At 61.2% G+C, this 17245-nt stretch overlaps 1 protein-coding gene across 2 annotated transcripts in view; it reads right to left on the reverse strand.

Moving 5' to 3' along the window:
* RALGPS1 (Ral GEF with PH domain and SH3 binding motif 1) overlaps positions 1-17245 on the reverse strand; it is a 238776-nt gene that overhangs the window by 13767 nt on the left and 207764 nt on the right. The window contains exons 14-16 of one of the 2 annotated variants that reach the window (XM_036261938.1): positions 7517-7643; positions 6145-6299; positions 3800-3851 (exon numbers count right to left, since the gene is read on the reverse strand). In XM_036261938.1, the coding sequence (XP_036117831.1) occupies positions 3800-3851; positions 6145-6299; positions 7517-7643 (334 nt within the window). The remainder of the gene's footprint in view (positions 1-3799; positions 3852-6144; positions 6300-7516; positions 7644-17245) is intronic. The other variant, XM_036261937.1, reaches the window with a different exon arrangement.

Below are 17245 nucleotides of genomic sequence, written 5' to 3' on the forward strand. Positions count from 1 at the left end.
ACTCAGTAACCCTACAACTCAGAGATAAGCAAGATGAGTGATATTAGGTGTTTTCATACCTACATGTATGTTCATCTTTAGCATCCACTTTGTTCCTCTTTTTAAAAACTTCATTAAAAACGTTAGCTCAGCCCGATAGTCTGGTTCTCACCTCCAGGCCAAATTGGGCCTAAAGAAGGACCCTCTGCCTTTCCCAGGGCCTGACTGACCTGTCCTCCCCTTTAATCACTGAGGAGCCGAGGTCTGCTCGAGGTCAGCTTGGTGCACCGTCCCCGTCCCCACGTCCAGTGAAGTCCACGGGGACAAAGGAAAGGGCCACCCCGCTCCTCCTGCCTTGGTCCCCACTCCCAGGACACAGGCGAGAAAGCTGAGGCGGCACCATGAGACGGAAAGGGGCCCCCATTCCTCTCTCACTCCCCAGTGACTCTGGCCTCTGCTCTGGAGGGCCTGGCCCAGGACCACCGCTGCCCTCAGCCTGGCTCTGGAGACAGGGCAGCCCTGGACTGAGCACTGACCGGCGCCTTGCTGGGTCTGGCCGCCCTCCCCAGCACAGGCCCTGGACCTCGTGGCGGCGAAGGGGATGCGGGCGGGAGGGTGAGAGCAGCGGCAGAAGGTCCCCTCTGCCCCCGAACCCTCCCTCACTGCACATGCCCAGCAAGAAGCAACGTTGGTGGCCATGCCACCCCTCGCCTGGCATACTCCCCGAGATCCACGCAGCGGGTCCCCAGAACTGTGCGGGCTCCCACGTGGGCGCTGCCTGAGCTCTGGCTGCCATCCAAGGACTGCCCTCGGGCCGCGGGCTGACATGTCCATGTGTGTACACTTGGGGAAGGCAGAGTTGCCAGACGGGCCCAGGTGACCCCAACCTGGGCCGGACAGTGGGGACCCCCTGCTGCCTGCTGGCTGTGGCATGAAGGGTGACTAAGACATGCCCTCCAGCCAGTGGGGGGGTGAGCATGGTCTCTGCCTCCATTTCTCTTCCTGGCCGGAGCCAGGCCTGTCGCCAGGGTTAGGGGCTGGTGGGCAACTCAGGTAAAGGTCCTGGCCCCCAGGCTTAGGCATTGCCCCTCACCTTAGCCTGGCCTCTGGGGACTGGAGAAGCCAGGCCCTCTTCCTCTCTCACACCCCACTGCCCTGGGAGGGGCCGCCCTGGCTGCGGTTCCGGCGGTCTGCCCACGCAGGCTGGAGATGCAGAGCAGTGTGGGTCAGCCGGCCCGGCTCCCAGGGGCGCTCGCTTTCTGTGAAGGCTCTTTCTGGGCAGGTGCTGGCCTCTGGGCCCAGGCAGGGTGATGCCCCGGCTCCTGGGGAGGAGGGAATCTGCTCCCCTTCACAGAGCAGGATCACGTGGCTTGAGGTAGGCCAGGGTGGAAGGCAGACCCAGGGGGGCTGAGCAGTAGGTGGGCAAAGGTTGGGAATGAGGGAGGCCCAGCTGGCAACATGAACAGAGGTCCCTGAACTGTGAGAGAAGGAATGTTAAACCAGGACGTCTGGGCGTGTGAGGTCAGCCCTGCCTTCTAGGACGGTCGGGAACGCTCACACGCCTGGCGGGGGGATCTTTCTGGCAGACGTGAAGAGAGGCGGTGAGGGATGGACGTGGAGACTGGAGGCCAAGAGGCACTGGCTGCTGGACGGTAAGCACTGCGGTGGGTCCGGAAGGGACTGGGGGGGACACCCTAGCCCCTCTGGCACCTTCCTAAACAGGTGGTCTCCTGTTCCTCTCATCAAGGAAGGGCTGGACCAGGCACCAGGCCCCAAGAGTGAGCAACGTGACCTTCTCTCTGCGGGATGCTCCCGGAGGCTGCTGGGCATCCGCACAGGTGAGCTCGTTCGGAGACCAGCGCTTGCAGGAGATGCCACCCTGGAAGCACCTGTGACAGACATCTGGCTGGATGGGGACCCTAGCGCCCCGTTCTCGTGACAGAAGCAAGAACCGCTGCATCTCAGTGCTGCCCGCACTGGGCGCACGCGGCTCCCGGTCAGAACCGCTCTCTCCCCCTTGCCGGCAGCTCTGGCCTCAGGCGGGGTGCGAGCAGGAGCTCTTTCTGCTGCCCTCAGGGTGCGGTGGCAGGGAGCACTGCTTAGCAAGTGGGTACTGGACAAATGAATGTGTGAATGAATGAGGGAGGGAATGTGTGAATGAATGAGGGAGGGAGGGAGGGAGGGAGGGAGGGAAGGAAGGAAGGAAGGAAGGAAGGAAGGAAGGAAGGAAGGAAGGAAGGAAGGAAGGGAGGGAGAGACCAATGAACAGTGAATAGGTCCAGGTCTGGATGATACTCAGGATCTTGGCACTGTGCCTGCCTCCCACTCCACGTCCCCTGGTGGGCCTGTGGCGGGAGACGCTGGCCTGCCTGTAAGCCTCCTCCTCAGGGTGGCCCAGAGTCCCCTGAGTGCTGAGGAAGGCCAAGACCCTGTCCCCACAGGGCATCCTCCGCCCCGTGCGGACTTGCTGGCAGGACCTACCTCCTCTCTGGCCATTGGCTGATACTGGGGACTGAGGAGACAGGAGCTCAGCCCCAAAGGGGGTGTGTGTGTGCGCGCGCACATGTATGTGTGAGGCACGTATTTGTGTGTGGTGTATGTGTGCATGTGTGTGAATGTATGTGTGTGGCTATGTTTATGCACATGTGAGTATGTGTATGAGTGTGTATAACTGTGTGTGTGTGGTCTGTGTGCGCATGTGTGTGAATGCATGTGTGTGGCTATGTTCACCCATGTGTGTGTGTGTGTGGTCTGTGTGCGCATGTGTGTGAATGCATGTGTGTGGGCTATGTTCACCCATGTGTGAGTGTGTATAACTGTGTGTGTGTGTGTGTGAGGTATGTGTGTGAATGTACATGGGTGGCTATGTTCACCCGTGTGTGTATGTGTGTGAGTATGTATAACTGTGTGTGTGTGTGTATGTGTGAGGTCTGTGTGGGCATGTGTGAGTGTGCATAACTGCGTGTGTGTGTAAGGTATGTGTGTGCATGTGTGTGAATGTATGTGTGTGGCTATGTTCACCCACATGTGTGAGTGTGTATAACTGTGTGTGTGCGCCTGTCTGCGCACACAGGCCCCTACACCTTAGTGGAGGGCCCTCTGAAGGATGGGACCTCCTTTCACTACCTCCTGTGTCACTGGGTTTCTCCCTGCCTCCCCTCAGAACTGCCAGGACGTCCCTCAGCTTTGGAGGCGCCGAGACCATGGAGCTCCCCATTCACGGGGCCTTGTTTCCCAGGGCCCACGGGGTGCCTGGCACTGAGAAGCACCAAGATGTGGAGTGGGAGCCGAGGGTGGATTCCAGAGCAGGTCTGATTCCCCAGGCCGACGGGCATCCCTCAGGGAGCCAAACCCTGGACTGAGGCGTCCACTTTGCTGTCACCAGTGCCCAGCAGGCTGGGTCAGCCCAAGGCCGAGGCCGTGTGGGTGCAACACTCTCAGACCCCACCAGGCGGAGCCACATGCCCATCTGCAGACTAGGCCGTTCTCCGGCTCGGTTTCAAGAGCCCACATTTCAGACCAAATCTGCTCCCAGGTCTCCCCAGCAGCTCGGCCCTGGGCGAGGCGCTGGCCCTGCCAGGCTCCTGGGCTAGCTCTGGGCCAGAGAAGGAGCAGGCTGCTCAGCAGGGGGCTGGGCCTCCTCCCCACCCTCCCTCGGTTGGCCCTGCCCCTGGGCCGAGTTGACTGAGGAGCCCGGAGCCCTCACCAGGCTGGGCTCCTGGAGGGAGGCTGGGGGCTGTCCTTGCCTGGAGCTGTCTCCAGCTCCCTGGGGCCCCGAACACCTCCCCTGGGAGGGAGGCCACGCTGAGGCCACACTCACCTTTCCAGCCCTGAAGACATCTCTTCACTAAACTCTGAGCTCTCACTACTGCCTGGAAAAGGAACACAGGTCAATGAGCAAGGCCGCCTCGCCAGGGGGCCAGTATCCTGGCTCGCTGGGCTCAGGCCCTCGAGCTCCACAGAGCGCTAGAAAACAGCTTCCTGGCCCCGCGGGCCATCGCCACTGGGGTTTCTGCTGCGTTTATGTCTGCTCCCTGCCCTGGGAGGGTGTAAGGCACCACCCGTCCCTCTGCTCCCAGGTGGGCCCACCGCTCCCTTCCCACTGCTCCCAGGAGGCTGCAGCTGTGGCCCCAGGACAACTGGGGTCTGGGTCCTTAGGCCTCTGTTTTGGCCTGTTGTGGACAGAGGCCAAATAAGCACCTCCCCGAGGGTCAGGGCTTGGCTAGACCAGTCACAGAGCAGCTGCCCAGCATTAGAAGCCTTGAGGGTCCATTTAGACCCCTGGCCAGTTCACACACAGAGAGGGATTTGACCCTCCCCTCAGGCCTGCGTCCCTGGGCTGACCCAACATCTGCTTCTCGGGGGCTCGCCACGGCCTTCACCGATGCCATGTGTCCCTGTACTGCCCCCCCCCGCCCCGAACTCGAGGTGCCTCGGCTCAGGGTTCTTTGCTGCTGGCACTGAGGCTGGGCGTGGGAAAGGGGGAATGAGGAGGCCTCAGGCCCAAGGGAGTTATAGAACAGAGAACCGGTTCACTCCAAACAGGGCAATGCACAAGGCCACCTGCTCCCAGGCCTCAGCTCCAATCGGAAAAACGCCCGAGTGCCCGCATGCAGGAGCCGGAAGCTCCCCGCCCGGACACTAGGTGACCCCCGCCCGGACACTAGGTGACCCCCGCCCGGACACTAGGTGACCCCCGCCCGGACACTAGGTGACCCCCGCCCGGACACTAGGTGATCCCCGCCCGGACACTAGGTGACCCCGCCCGGACACTAGGTGACCCCCGCCCGGACACTAGGTGACCCCCACCCGGACACTAGGTGATCCCCGCCCGGACACTAGGTGATCCCCGCCCGGACACTAGGTGATTCCCGCCCGGACACTAGGTGATCCCCGCCTGGACACTAGGAGCACTGCGCTGGCTGTTTTCTGTTCAGGAAGAGCAGGGCCTGGACTGGGGCGCAGCTCAGGAAGTTTCCAGGGTGTACAAGGGCTGCAGTGCGGTGCAGCTGAATGCTCAGGCGTTTCCCCGCCTGGGTCAGAACCCCATCCCACAGGACACGGGAGGAAAGGGCTCCATGAGCAGGTCACGGGGAGCCGCAGACAGGTCCCTCTTGGTGACCCATAACGCCCTCAGCCTCCGGAGTCTGAGAGGAGACCTGCTCTCTGCTCTAACCAGCCGTCCCTGCCACGGTGGCCCCAGGACTCCTCGCCGAGGCGCACAGACCTCCGCGCCACACCACTGCACACGCCTGACAGGTCCCATGGGATGGCCTCCTCCCAAGAGAGGGCAGACATGGACCTCGTTGGCCACAGGCTTTCTGGTGGTGGGAGACGGCTGTCCCCTGGACTGATGTGGCCTCAGCACTGGCCTCATTTCACAGGGGAGTGGAACATGTCCCCACACACATCCTTCCTCCCCCTGCTCATGGGCCCTCCACCCCCCCGGCCTCACCAGGCCGGCCCAGCCTGGCACTGTCTAAACCGCCTCCAATGCCAGGAGGGAAGCAGACAGACATGCAGACACAAGGACTGTGGACGCACAGGCACACCGCGAGGGCATGGCCATCCGAGGACTGTCTGCCGGCAGCAACAACAGGTGGTCTGGGCACTGCAGGGGGACAGACCGAGGCCGGGCACAGCGCCATCCCAGCTCTGCCTCTGACCTCAACCCACCTGGCCTCAGGGCTCAGTCCCTGCAGCCGACATGAGCACCATTTCCGGCTGAAGCTCAGACATGCAGTTTCACTCTTGAAGGTCACTTGTTCATCCTCCCTCACTGACTTTTTGGTGTGATGACAAGTACACGTATGAGAACCCGCTGTTGCCCTCAGATAGCTCCCTCGACTATCCTGCCTGCTGGACCTGTGGCTCCCTGGGGGCAGAAGCCCCACCGGGGCAGCAGCCAGGCTCTGACAGTTACCAACCAGTGACGGCGGGTCTCAGTGTGTGGCTGCTCCCTCCACCTGCCTGCTATGCTCAGGGCCACCAGCAGGATGGGGACGAGCCCAGGGCATTTCATGGCGCCCCAGAGGCCAGGTGACTCCTGCAGGGAGCCCTTTCTGCGGGGGTGAGGGGCCACCGGGCGCTGCACAGGGACAGACAGACACGAGCACACACCGGGCTGTGGCCACCTGCTGTCACGTGCAGGCCAGAGACGCTTACCTAGGGAGAGTCCATTGGTGACGGCAGAGGAGGTGAGGGCGAGGCCCCTGCGAGGGCTGCGGGACTCTAGGACACTGTCGTCCAGCAGGTGCCTCGCTTTCTCCGATGGGAATGTCGCACTTTTACTCTCAACTACACTCAACTGACACATCATACTGGAAAACGGAAAGGAAGAAAGAAGGCAACGCTCCATATCTATGGAGTAACAGTGGTCACACCTGCCCTGGGCTCCTGCGTAGATGGCGCACTTGCAGGACAAAGACCTCCACCCGGAACCAGGTACCAGCCCAGGCTCTGCCCTGTCTCACAGTGTGACCTTGGGCAAGTCACATCCTTTATCTGGGCCTCAGTTTCCCCACCTGTCGGGTGGGGACTAACAGCACTTGCCCTGCCTGTCTCCCTGGATGATATGGGGCTCAAGTGAGTGGGTGGTGCTTGTGACCGATGGGGCACGTAGGGAAGGGGCAGTGTGGCCCTGCAGTCATCATCTCTGGTTCTGGAGTCACACACACCTGGCCCAAATCCTTGCTCCAACCTCACAGTTGGAAGGCGCTCCGCCCCGCTGACCCTCCCTGGACTAGTCTTACAGAGCGCACCACACCGCGCCTCCCTCCACGGCCGCAGGGCTCCATGGGCCCTGTGTGACAGGCACGGGCAGAGTGTCTGCAGACTGAGCCCTAGACACTCAGAGAGCAACCATTTTCTCCTCCAGCTGCGGCTATCTTAGTGGTGGAGGAAAGAAGGAAGGAAGGAAGGAAGGAAGGAAGGGAGGGAGGGAGGGAGGGAGGGAGGGAGGGAGGGAGGGAGGGAGGGAGAAGACGGACAAAGGAAGGCAGGCAGAAAGGAACGGAGGGAGGGAGGGAGGGATGGGTCCAGCTGTTCAGGAGCCTGTGCCCAATACCCTGGGGACACGGGCACGGCTGCCCCGGCCATGCCAAGGACCACCCACGTCCCAGCTGTCAACCCCACAGGGCTGGGTGAAGCAGCGGCAGGTGCACTGTCCTAGCAACGGGCAAGCAGAGACCCTGAGCCCTGCGACTGGCAGGCACCATGAGACACCGAGTGCTGCCTGGATGACAGGCGTAGTGCCCTCTGGACTCTGGGGTTCACAGCACTCACTGAGCTCGGGCAACTGACGGCAGGAGTCCCACTGCTGCGTCCCCGTCGGCTACGAGCTGGGATGCCTGTCAGCAGTGCCACCCCAGCTTGCTGACCCGTGCCCGCCTGAGGACAGTGCACCAGCCAGGGAGACCGAGAGCACCGTCGGCAGCTCCCAGCCGGGGCGGGAGGCTCGGCAGGCAGGCACTCCCGTTAGCCCGGGGCCCACGCTCAGCCCATCTGGAGCCCGAGTGCGGCCTGCCCAGTTACCCACTTGTTGCCCAGGCTGTGGCTCTTCCTGTGCCTCGGGACCGGGGGTGTGGGGAGGCTGCCAGCAACAGACGCATCAGGACAGGTGGGCCGCCGGCTGGACCTCGCGGAACTGGGGCCGGCAGAGGGGCCTGTGAACAGAGCAGAGCGCGATGACGGGGGCTGCAGAGGCCCAGAGGACGTGGGCCCAGGTCCCGGGTCAGGCACCTGGCCCAGCTGTCAGAGGCGGAGCAGGGCTCACCAAGCCCGTGGCTTCTCCTCGTGAGACACCGACCCCGCACTCCCAGGGATGACCCCAGTCAGGATGGCTGGTGTCCTGCTGTGCACAGTGCCCCTGACGGGGTATGACTTATCCAAGGCCATCCAGCAGGGTAACCGAGTTGAGACTTAACAGAATGTCTTCTGAGTCCAAGGCTGGTGCCCATCCCGTGCCCTTCCACAGCCACTTTCTCTTCTCTGCCCGCTCACTCAGCAAAGGGACGGAGAGCTTGTGGGGAGGCAGAGGGTTCACGGAGCCAGGGCACAGCCAGGTGGGCAGGGGCTCCGCCTGAGGGCCTGTCAGTTACTGCCTGGGTGCCTTGGATGGATCACTTATTCCCTTGAGCTTCAGTTTCCTCACCTGAGAAGTGGAAATAATTCAATTCACCTTGCAGGTAATTGGGAGGAGTCACGAGGTAATGTATGCAGTTTCATAGTCAACACTCATAACTGTTTGTCATCCTTATTACCACGTTCTCCTCTGCCTTAGTCCTGGGGACCCCAAGGGCCATCGGAGCCAGGGGTTGGGGCCACAGCCCCTCTGAGCACACTGGTGGCGTCCACAGCCCTATTTGAGGGGTGCGGTCCCGACCACCGCTGTCCTCTGAAGTGCTGTCCTCTGTGGCTCGGTAAGAGCAGTCTTTTAGGGAGGTGACCCCAAGATGCTAAGGCCCAGCTCCCTGGGACAGACAGGAAGTGGGGCCGGGCCTCTGCACTTCTGCAGAGCACACCAAACACAGCAAACCAGGGCTGCTGCCTGCCTGCCATGCGGGAACCTTCCCGGGCCCGGGAGGCCCGTGGGGCCCGGGAGGCCCGTGGCCCATCCAGGGCTCCACACCCTCCGCACAGGCTGCCGCAGACCCACAGTGACCTACGGGTTCCTCCAGCATGCTCGGCTCATCAGTGTTCACGTCCCACCTGCTCGCTCTGGATGGCCTAGCTCCCTTCTGGCACCTGGGAAGGTTCACGAGGCAGGGCCACGCACATCTCCCCGAGCTCCGAGCTCCTGCTCCCAGCTGCTGTCTCGCCGCTTCTCCCCTCCGCACCCCACTCTGCACACACTCTTTCTCCTTCATCCCCAAGGCCCCGCACCAGCCCCATCCTAGGCCTCGGCCAGCTTTCTCCCTTTTTCCCTCAGCAACTATTCCCAAACGTCACCTCTCCCCTTACGCCCCCTGCACCACCCCTGGACCCCTCGCTTCCAATGACGGTGCTCTCTGCTCCATGAGAGTGGCCGTCACTTCATCTCTCATCTGGCCCTGCGATCTCCGCGCCCCTACCCCACCAGCCTTCCTGGGGGGCCTCGGGAGGGGCTGCCTCCATCCCAGGCTCCGCTCTCTCTCCGGTCCGTCTGCACCTTCTGAGAATCGCTCCGTCACTCTCCCCTTCTCTCGCTGCCCCTCCTCCAGCCCACAAACACTCTTGTCTCCCATTTTCTGTACCATGGGCCCGGGCCCGGCAGCTCCCTCCCTGTCGGCCACGCTTCTCCACACAGACGCGCGCACTGCTCGTCGCTCTGCTTCTGTCCCTCTCACTCGCCCCTCAACTCGCTACAAATCTGGTTCCACACCTAATGATATTTTCAATGACCTCAATTTTGCAAAACCAATGAACACTCATCGGCTCCCCCCAGAGCCCTTGGCATGCTAGTGATGCTGCTGTTTGTGGCCCGAGGAACCTCAGCAAGGAGGCCCCGCCACACTGCCTCTGGGTGCAGCCGCCTGGGCTCCGGCCTGGTGGAGGAGACGGCACACCGTCTCGGTCCCAATTCCAGCCTGCATGTGGCGTCCCAGCAACCTGCGTGTGGGGTCTCAAGAACAGGGCTCTGACAGACCAACAGTGCTATGCGCTGCTAATGACAGGGACGTGTTCAGAGTGCATGGACACAGCCTGGACGGTCCAGCCTACTGCACAAACACTACTGCTGAGCTGGAGCCACGCACCAGAGAAAATGCCGATCGCGGCTCGGTAAACAGGAGGCAGCTGCTGGTGCGACGCAGCGTCCTGGTCTCCGTCAAACAGCTTTTCTTTTTAGCAGCAAAAAGAATCCCTCTACAATAACTAGAAGTATGGTAAATACAAACCAGTCACGGTCATTTATCATCACTGTCAAGGCTCACGCATGCCAAACGATTGTACCTGCTGCACTTTCCATGACTGGCGGGAGTAGCATCACACAAGCACGCGGGTAACGCGTCGCGCTAGGACATCGGGACAGCTGTGACGTCCCCGCGCGACAGGAACTCTTCAGCTCCGTTACAGTCTATGGGCCCACTGTGTGTACAGTCCACGTGGACAGGAGCGCCACGACGAGGCTCACTGTCCTGAACGCAGACAGGCCCGACCTGGACCCCGCGACCAGCCAGGCCCATGGAAGGCCTTGGAGGAGTGTGTGGAGGCGCTGAAGCTGCCCGAGGAGACGATGGTGTGCGCACTTGCCTGGCCAGGTCCACAGCCCACCAGCTTCTAGAGGCCGCAGTCCCTAACCGGGCAGGTGCCGAGTCCTCGGGCCGCGTGTGGGAACGGTGCCGGCCCATCCCTGCAGGTTCCAACCCCATCGCCTCTGGTGGGGCTGGGCATGCTCCCCCGAGATTCCAGAGCTCCCTGAAGAGCTTCTGCTCACAAAGTCGAGGCGACAGCAAGCTCTGTCCGGAGGAAACGTCCTGTGCCGCGGCCCCAGAGGGAGAGGAAGGATGGAGCTGCCTGCTTTGTTTTTGTTTTGCTCATGTTGCTCAATGTGACCCCTCCGTGCAGAGGGAGGAATCGCCTTGTTTATCAGCGGGATTACAGTCTCTGCCTGAGTCACTCTGGCTCCCACCCTGGGTTCAGAAAATATTTTGTAAAGGTCAAGTCGCATGGCCCCTCCCCTCGTGGTTTGAACTGGAGCTGGACTCCGTGGTGTTGTAGCAATAATAATGGTGATAATCAAGCTGTGTGCATGGGCTGCAGTCCACGAGGTGGGTGCACGTACACTAGGGCTTACGTGTCTCCTACACGTGGGACTTGAACCCAGGCTACAGTGTGGTGGGGAGGAGCTCTGCAGTTCAAAGGTCAGGCATTGGTGAAAACTGGAGGGAGAAGGAACACAGTGACGTGTAGGAGGTGATCTGAGCAGCAGGAGGGATTCCGCCAGGAAACATGTGCTGAATAAGGCCCAGCTGCTGCTGCTGGGAAAGGGAAGGTGAGGGACCACCTGTGTGCTGGCCTTGTCCACACTCTCCCATGTCCCAGCTCATCGAGTCCTATGCAGTGGCTACTTCGACTACTGCACTTCGGAAGGGACACGGGGAGCACAGCTGGCACGCGGGGAAGGGTGCTGGTTTGCTCTCGGCACGCGAGGCTCTTCCTGCTCACTCCTGACAGCTCCTCCCGCCTGTCTCCCTGTGGCTCCCACTCCTGCTCTGATCCCACCTTCGAGTCCCCAAGCCTCCACTCAGCCATTGCCTCCCCGGGACAAGGCCAGGGTCTGCCCCCTTTCTTACTGCCTTGGATGGCTCTGGGAGGCATGCCTGGCCTCAGATGCCCCCCAACACTGCTGGGGGAAGGACGGGGGGCACACGCAGAAGAGGCTGTGATCTCCCAGGGCCCAGTGTCAAACTAACGCTGTTCTGGAGGCCCTGGGTCTTGGCCACGCCCATCCCTCCTCACTGTTGACCAGCAGCCTGCATCTGACGTGGAAGCAGAAGAATTTCCATTCAGCTGGGGCCTAGGGATGGGGGTGGCCCCTGCCAGTAAGTGCTGCTCTCTGCTACTGAAAGGCCTCAGCTCCGGCCACACCACGCCTTGGACGGCCACCACGTGACAGTGCCCGGGACACGTGTCTCCAGGAGGCTGTCTGAGCTGGGTGGCTGGTGGGTGTTTTCTCCATGTCCTGCGGGCAGGGGCCGGGGCAGGGGTGGGGACGGTGAGCATGAGCGGGGCTCTGGCCTCACTGAGCAGTGTGGTCCCTGCTGCCGGGCCGATATGGCACGAGCAGCTGGAAAAACTGACCGTGTGGCTTGACTATCTCAGAGGATTGCTCTATTTTTCCTCAGCATAATTTTTCCATGAATAATCTTTAAAGCTCTTTAAGTGGCTGTTTCTTTAGCAGTTTTATTGGAATATATGAGAACTGACAGTCTGTGGGGAACGAGATATCATGTAGGAAAAAAAATCTGGTTTTCATTACAGTTTTCTTAAGAAACCGACATGCTGCCCACAGACCACTCGCTGATTGGTAGAGAAAACAGCACAGGCTCCTCGTCACGGCTCTGGAGCGGACAGGGTGAAGGCTGATGGACAGCAGGCAGGCCTGGCTCCCCTCAGCTTCGGCCACGTGCAGGCCCAGTGAACCTGGGCAAGTCACCTCGCACTCTGGGCTTGACGTCTATGTCCACAAAACAGAGACAGCAACCTGGGTTGGCAGACTCCCTGTGAGGAGGGGCTCGTGCCTCCCCCCCCTTCCTGCAGCAAAGGTTTCCCCACCCTGTGCCAGCTGCGGGCCAGGCGCCTCTGCCAGGCCTTCTGGAGAGCTGACACTCCGCCTTCACAGTGTCCAGTCTGGTGGGGGACAGACGGCAACCAGATCATTATACCCAGGACGGACACACGCCTTGATAGGAGACTCGTCCTCACAGATCTGCAGTACTAGCATAAGTACACCCATAGCAGAACCACCATGCCCATAACGATGGTGGTAATGGTAACGGCCTCTTCACCGAGCATCTACAAAGTGCCAGAGACTAAGCTGAACGCGTATACACGGGACCTCATTTAGGCCTGGCCACACCTCCTCACAGGACTGCTGTTCGCTCAACGCCGCCACGTGGGACTGGGAACGTGGGAAGGTCAGGGAGGACCTGGAGGTTGGGACTTCCTGGCGCTGGGGCCCCGCAGAGCCAGGGGAGCAGCACACGCAAAGACCCGGGAGAGAGCCGGCTGCTGGAGGAACGCGGAGCACCAGCCTGGCTGAAGAGCTGAGCTGGGGAATGGACCAGTGTGGAGTGGGGAGCGGGGGAAGGGTGTGGTGATGAAGGACTCAGAGTTTAATGAGGGAAGATGCAGAGATTTCTAGGAGGGTCAGTCAAGTGCTCAGACTTGCACCCTGGAAAGCTCAGGCTGGGAGGGAGATGTGGACGAGAGGCATCCAGGAGATGGACCAGCAGGTGGTGGTGGGAGGGGGACTCGGGATGACCCTGGTGCCAGTCACTCCAGGAGCCGCGGGGAAGCTCAGTGTGGGACTGAGTCGGGAGACAGACGTCAGCACGGGGGTGTCTGGCACCCCAGGAGGGACGAGACCAGGGGTGTTAGCTCCGTGAGAAGAGGCAAGGCTGGGGCAGACAGGAAAGCAGCGTCTGTGGGGCGGGAAGACCACGGCTGGAAGGACTTGTTGGACCAGGGTCACTAGGACAACTGCGAGAGGACCCCTGCAGGCACAGGAGGAAAGCCCTCTGGCTTCAGCTGTCGTTCCTAGGAAGGCACAGTGTTCAGAGGCAGTCGCCCCCCCCCCCCCAGCAGCCCTTTCCCTCCGGGGGGCCTTGCGCAGGCAGCACCCATCTCCGCGGCGGAAACACAGCAATGCCCCCCTTTTCTCCGATCCGCGTCGAGAGACAGCCAACTGGGGGACCTCGCCGCCACCCGGTCCGCCAGCCCGTGCCAGGACGCTGCCCGGTGAGGAGAATGGAGGGAAAGCTTGCTGCCCTGGTCCTGTCTCGGGGGTGAGGAGACAGCAGCGCGGGCGGCACCAAGAGCCGAGCCCAGGCTTCACGTGTCTGTCCGAGTCCTCGCGTCGAGGGCGGTAAGCCTCCTCCAGCGTCTAGGCCTGCTGTCACTTGCTCTCAGGTGGCCGGCACCTGGCCTGCACCGCACCCGCCCATTGGTAACTAAGTAATCGTGTGTGATGTCCTGTGGCCTGCCCGTCGCTCCCAGCAGATGCCAGCTCTCTGAGGCAGGGGCTCTCCCAGTGCCCAGCAGGGTTGGGCACACAGCGGGTGCTCGGTCGTGTGCTCACGGCTGCAGAGGCGGCGGCTCGGCTGAGGACACGGGCTGGGATGGGGAGTCCTGTCCCAGGGGTTTCCAGCAGCATCCAAGAGCACTGCCTGATCTCAGCAGTCGGGCAGGCTCACGGCTGCCTTCGAGGGTGCTTTCCAAGTCTCGCACGTCGAAAATTAATGGGAGGCAGCTGTGGAAGAGACGAAACCACTCAACTGGGAGTCACAAGACTTGGTTCCAGCGCAGCCTCTGCCCAGGGCGGAGCTGGGAGCTCATGGTCGTCTCCTCAGTGGAGAAGAGGAACTGCCGTGACTTGAGCTCTTGAAAGCACCACCCTGAACGTGCGAGGCACAGGGCATACTTCCATCCATCCTGAAGGGGGTCCCTCTCGGCTTCTTTCCTTCACCTGCTCGGAGCCTGTTCCCAGACCCAGAACTGGCCCTTCTCTGGGTCTGCCAGTGCCCTGTGGCACGCCGGGACACGGGGCCCCTCTGCACAGAGTCTGTTTGTGTTGAAACCTTTCTCTGGCCAGGTTTCGTGGTCGAGCCTGGGAGCGGGTCCCCTTTGCATTCACATGCATTCTTTGTTTCTTACACATGCAGCTCCATGGCCCCAGTGTGAGCCAAGATCACCCTTCACTGTGGGGAGGCCCAGCCGTCTTCTGCTTGGAGTCAGAGGCCCAGATTCCCAGGCCACAGGGAACAAGGATGCCAGGGATGCCAGCGGTGCCGCATGAGGAGCTGGGCAGCGGAGGCAGGCGGAACCGGCTTGGGTCTCAGCTCCTCTGTCTGACCTTGACATATCAGCCTACCAAGATGAGACTTCAGAACAAAGCAGGTGTGTACTTCCAGGGTGAACGGTGAAGACTGGCTTCCCAGCCCTTGAGCCCCTCACCCATTCAGAGACTATAAAAGGGAAGAGAGAGTAGCACACGGAAGGAGTGATCTCTTCAACAACCCCCCACAGTGAGGGGTCTCCACAGACCACCTGGGGAGCGTGAACTATGTCCCCAGCAGTGGGGCATCCAGGAGACCACCAGGGTCTTACTCAGGCCTGCGGAGCCAGCATGGACAGCCAGGGGACAGTGGTGGTCACACTAGGCTTAGCTGTGCGCGCAGCCCTGTTGGGATAAGGAAGGGGTGGCCCTGTGAGGACCACTGTACGGAGCTGAGAGGGTCCAAGCAGCAAGGAGCTGGCATGGGGCATGGACTCGGAGGGGCTGTGGAAGTGGCTGCAGTGGCCCCCGGAATGGTGTGGTATTTGCCCGGGTCGGGACCTGGACGTTCTCTGAAAAGCCCTGGGCGGTGCCTGCGAGAGGACACATCAGTGCTGTCTCCTGCACCTGGGCTGGTGCCCATGTCCCAAGGCAGCGGCACCCACTGCAAAGACTGTGTCCTTCCCTCCCGTTGCCCACGGCTGGGAAGCTGAGGGAGGCAGAGAAACGTTGGGGAGGGACAAGGCCCAGGGCCCTTGCTGGCCCCCACAAGCAGGCAGCCTGAAACCCCTGCTGAGGCAAGGGAAAGCTATTTTATGCCCAGCGGGTTTGGAGCTGATTTGTGCACAGAACCAGCCTTCTCAGGGACAAGCTGGGACAGGGAGAGACTCAGTGACTGCGGGAGTCACCCGTGAGCCAGGGCTGTCTCCGAGGCAGGGCTCTTGCTGCACTGCAGACTCGAGGGTGGTGGGTGCCGAGCCCGAAGCACTCTGGGGCCCCCATCTGCACCCTGCTTCTTTCGCTGCTGCATCCAGACGGGCCCAGTCCGGACCCCTGGGCTCAGCAGTCAGCCCTGCGCCTCCCTCCGCACACAGGCGAGGCACCTTCCGCACTGAGATACCGGCCCCCCTCCCAGGGAGGTGCGAGGTCACTGAGTGAACGGGAAGTGCTCACAGCACGTTAGCGTCCTGATGCCTGTGGTCTTTGAGCCTCTGCCTCCCGCGTGGCCCAGCCGTGCGCCGGCTCTAACGCACGTGTGCACACTCTCTGACACCACTCTCACTGAGTGGTCCTGTCTGCGCCCCCTCCTTAAACCTGCGTCTTTGTGACAGGCTTGACCTACAGAGAGTGGCAAAACGAGGCTACATGACTTCCGAGGTGGGTCATGCAGGTGCTGTGATGCAGTTTCCACCCTGCTCTCGAGACACTTTGCCTGGGGATCGCTGCTGTGTCAGTCTGATGACCCTGAGACTGCACTATGGCGAGGCCGCCCAGGTCACACGGGTGGCCACATGTACACGCACATCCAGCCCCAGCTGCCGCTCTGGCCAGCAGCCACAAGCACACCCAGATGATGGTTCCAGCCCCCAGGCATCGAGTCCCTCTTGGTCCTCGGGTCCTTCCCGCTGAGGCCCAGAGAGTGTGTAGCGAGCTGTCCGGCTGCATCCCATCCGACTTCCTGACTCACAGAAGCAGTGAGAATAATGAAATGGTTGTCTCGTGCCCCTAGATTCTGGGTGGCTGTCATGCAGCCACAATCCGACACGCTGGTAAATGGTGAGCTGGAGCGGAGGGAGGCCCTCCCCCAGGACAGAAGGAGCACGTCCCTGAGAGGTGGGCACGCACCAGGCATGGCGCTAAGGGCTTTTTCGGCACAGCCTCACCCTGTGAAGTGAGCCCACGTGACGCATTTCTTATTCCCACTCACCAATGAGAAAACTGAGGCTCAGTGGGGGAAGCGACTGCCCAAGGCCCTGAGGCTAAGTGCCAGAGCCAGGCTTGGAACCTGGGTTTGCCGACTCCGAGCAGGGCTCCTACCCAGCGGGCGATCAAACGAGACAGAGGCGTGTGGGAGAGCAGTCCTGCGGGGAGCGCAGAAACCCGAGGCGCAGGCTGGGATTTTCCAGGGACTTGCGCTGCTGCCAAGGACTCTTCAGAGAAAACCTGTCAGTCGGTCCGGCCACGTGGGGGTGGGGCTCACAAAATCTGGAACCGGCTCCCAGGTTCCAAGGCACACACAAACATGACTGCCCTCTCTGGGGTCAACATTCTTTATGATTTTTGCTCTCCAGGAAAATATTAGTTCATTTATATAAACGAAACATTACATATGGGGGAAAATTGAAAACGTGGCATTCCTGGCCTTTTTTCCACCATGGATCAGAAACTGAGAAGGTTTCTCCATTTCCTTTCTCACAGTCTACTTGTCGGTGTGCATCTGCTGGGGTGCAGAGTGGGGGCAGCTCTCTGGGGTGCAGGGGCCAGTGCAGGGACAGAGGGCACAGCCTCAGCAGGGACCCTCTGACAATAGCCAAGGCTGCAGAGGGACCTGAGACTAAGGCTGCTCCCAGGGCCGCAGTCTGATCTCCCTCGCCCTAGGCAGGTGAGCTGGTTCAGGAAGTGGGTGCAGCCAAAACGAGGGGTCAGGGAGCTCACACTGGCCTTCTTTCGGCTCCTCAACATTCCATAGCTTGCTCCCTTGTAGCTTCTGCCGCCTTTCTCCCCGTTAACGTGTCAGCTCCATGAGGGCAGGTCTGTGCTTTGCTCCTGGGTACATGGCCCATAGCAAGC

Source organism: Molossus molossus, unplaced genomic scaffold (genome assembly GCF_014108415.1).
Source record: "Molossus molossus isolate mMolMol1 unplaced genomic scaffold, mMolMol1.p scaffold_m16_p_14, whole genome shotgun sequence".
Lineage (NCBI taxonomy): Eukaryota > Metazoa > Chordata > Mammalia > Chiroptera > Molossidae > Molossus > Molossus molossus.